At 58.9% G+C, this 3059-nt stretch overlaps 2 protein-coding genes across 2 annotated transcripts; one reads left to right on the forward strand and one right to left on the reverse strand.

Moving 5' to 3' along the window:
- Positions 1 to 670: 670 nt before the first annotated feature.
- Positions 671 to 1125, forward strand: SPRG_16472 (hypothetical protein; the record flags this gene model as incomplete). Its single annotated transcript, XM_012356130.1, has 2 exons — positions 671 to 909; positions 1053 to 1125. 2 exons carry the CDS (start codon positions 671 to 673, stop codon positions 1123 to 1125), a joined length of 312 nt encoding a protein of 103 aa, XP_012211520.1.
- Positions 1126 to 1230: 105 nt separating this feature from the next.
- On the reverse strand, positions 1231 to 2912 carry SPRG_16473 (hypothetical protein; the record flags this gene model as incomplete). The annotated part of the gene is made up of 5 exons (XM_012356131.1): positions 1231 to 1534; positions 1578 to 1901; positions 2388 to 2572; positions 2619 to 2736; positions 2781 to 2912. 5 exons carry the CDS (start codon positions 2910 to 2912, stop codon positions 1481 to 1483), a joined length of 813 nt encoding a protein of 270 aa, XP_012211521.1. The 3' UTR covers positions 1231 to 1480.
- Positions 2913 to 3059: the final 147 nt, after the last annotated feature.

A 3059-nucleotide genomic window follows, 5' to 3' on the forward strand; every position in this document is an offset into this window, starting at 1 on the left:
CATGCCGTACGTGCGCCGGCAAACGCAGCCGGACCGCGTTGCCGCTCTGGACGCGCTCGGTGTCAAGCGTATCGCAATCACGCCAGGACAGAAGTAAGAAAAAACTAGAGTTCGACTAAACCATTGGAAGAAATTGAAGATGGCATCGATCGAGGGTACCAAGCACAACGGCGCACACGAGGTTGCTGCTATTAGTATAGTATCTGCAATCGGTGTCGTACGAATACCAAATCCACAGAAGAGGACACTTACAACCCGAGAGAGTGGGATGCGACCCTCGGTTGCAGGACAGGACATAGCACGACTCGATCATCGAAGAGCTCCCGATGCGTTGTCTCGTGCCTGCGTTGCAGCGCTGCCGTTGGTTTGCAGTAGCAACCACACCTCGGGCCATTGTACGCTGGTGTCGACTGTACGCAGACGCGGTCCTAAAGCCCCGTCTCGTCGCACGTGGGCCCTCGGCGATGCGAAGGAAGGCGAACTCGATGACTTGTCTTCCTTCTTGTCTCGGCGTTCATTTGGTGTCCCAGGTCGACGAAACCCAGCCACAACCCGCCCGAAGTGCGTCGTGTAGTATTTTACCTCGCAGTAAAAGAGTTTGGGATTCGAGACGTCAATCTCGAATATTGCGATGACCACGTGCATCTTCAACGGATGTGGCAATCCAACGATGACGATGAAATGCGACTTTCACAAGCACCGACGCCAGTGCCAAGTGCCCAAGTGCTACAACCAGGTCTACGCGCGCCACCTCTGCGTACGACACGGTGGCAAGCGCATCTGTGCGGCCGACGGCTGCCACCGCAACGCCCGCATCACCCAGCACTGCGCGCAGCATGCGACATCGCCCGTCCGCACCGAGATGTGCACGCATGTTGGCTGTGACCACGTCGCTCACTTGCGCCACAAGTGCGTGCGCCATGGCGGCGGCCGTCAGTGCCGCATCGGAGGCTGCTCGACTGCTGGCGCCACCGGATCATGGCCTCACCCACCGACGCGCGACATGAGGACGGCGACCCGCGAACGCCATGGCACGTGAATAAGTTGTCTAGTCCACGAACATTCAGCGCCGACTTGCGTGGGTTCCTCGAATCGATCGACCTCGCGGACCTCGTGTCCTCGTAGGCACGGCCTACTTATTCACGACCGCCTGTGGCCGCCTGTTGTCGTATATTCTAATAGCAACGGGTCTGTAGTTCGCATACGTGGCAGCGGGGTTGCCCGCCGAGAGGATGGTAAACCGATTTGATTCACGCCTGCGACCGACCGATCTCTCGATGAGATCCCGATGGGTCGTCTCGTAGGACGAGGTCGTCATCGACGAGTGCGGTGTGCAAACGCTCAAGGCCGTTTTCTCCGAGGTCGTCGTCACCACAGCTCTGGGCGAGCGGGCGGTAAATGGTTTTGCGACGCGTCGACGTCACAGCTTCGAGCGGCCCTGTTACAGCATTCCCCAACTGAGAGCGTATTTGAACCGTTGCTATTTCGTTGTTGAGAGAAATTGCCTGGCCTGGGCGTAGCCGAGCGCGAGCGCCTACCACAGGTTTGTATCAACTTGATACAAAGCGTTGCATCACCTGTTCAAAGTGGTGTTTGGCCGCCTCCACATCCTTCTCGACACCGCGGCCGGCGCGGAGGAGACAGGCATAGTTAAAGTGGCCGTGGGCGCTCTGCCGGTCGGCCGCTTGGCGAAAACAGTCGGCCGCCATCGTCATGTCGACGGCAACGCCTTCGCCGTCTTCGTACATGAGGCCCAGCGCGTTCATCGACTCGGCGTCGTGACTGGTTCGCGCTGCGATCAAGTACATTTCAAATGCGAGCCGCTTCTCACTGCGCACGTCGGCGCCCTTGTGACCGCTGTAGTAGAGCTGCGCCGCACGCTGCGCCGCCACGCCGTGGCCCTACGTTTCGTATACAGGACGGTCGGTACATATTGGCTCTTGAACGCACCGCTCGGGCAGCCGCCGTGTAATAGCGCAGTGCTGAGGGTACGTTTAGAAAGGCGTTGTGCTCAAAGAGTGTGCCAAGGAGGTACTGGGCCCTAGCTGTCGGTGGCTCGACAAACACGAGCCACTTGAGTGCCTCGGTCGCCACCTCATCGGAAACCGGCGCCTTCTCACTGGTCAGCAGCATGGCAGCAAGTTCGATTGGTGCGTCAGTGTGCTGAAGCATGGCTGCCTACATCACAGCCTAAATGATGCACTACGTTGTCGTAGAGAGGAGGTATGTACCTTGATAAAGCATCGCTTTGCACGAGGCTGGTCCACGGGCACTTCGTCGCCATTGGCATAAATCAAGCCCAGCAAATACCACGCGTCCGGCAAGCTCGGATCGCTCTAATGCAGTGTGCAGCCAGTTGAGAGTAAGCGTTCTGGCATATCGATCACCTGCGTCGCCAGCTGAAAGTAGTGGCCGGCTTGGGTCTTGTCCATCTCGACGCCATGCCCGTGGTAGTAGAGACGCCCCAAGGCTTCCTGTGCCTTACTGTGGCCTTGGTCACTCGCTTTGAGGTACGAGTCTTTGGCCAACTGCCATTGAACCGCGCCGACCGCGCCGATTTCGTACAAGTGTCCTACATTGACGTTCAAGCGAGCGACTTGGGACGTGGCATGTGGCACCGGCAGCGTACTGTGCGTCTCGGTGGCCTTGGTCGGCAGCTTGCGTGAGTCGCACCATCGCCAGTGCATACGTCTCTTGGCGTCGCGCCACGTGGGAGACAAGACGCGCCTTTTGCACCTAAGCCCATTCTTGCGCACTTGTAAAAAGCATCCTGCACATACGAGGAGGTCCCCCAGCGCAAACGTGGCTTCGACGGACCCGAGACTGGCGGCGCGGGTGCACCACTGCGTCGCGGCTTCGTGGTCGCTCTCGACAACACGACCATCGCGGTACATTTGAGCCAGACACACCATGGCGTCCAAGTGCCCTTGGGCTGCTGCGAGCTACAAAGGCATGCAGGACCAGTTGCCGCACCGCAGACTCGTGGCACCTTGTAGTGGACGAACGCTTGGTGGTGGTTGGTGGCGCGGCCATGACCAAAGTAGAACTGCTGCCCTGTT

This window comes from Saprolegnia parasitica, assembly GCF_000151545.1.
Source record: "Saprolegnia parasitica CBS 223.65 unplaced genomic scaffold supercont2.383, whole genome shotgun sequence".
Classification (NCBI taxonomy): Eukaryota; Oomycota; class Saprolegniomycetes; order Saprolegniales; family Saprolegniaceae; genus Saprolegnia; species Saprolegnia parasitica.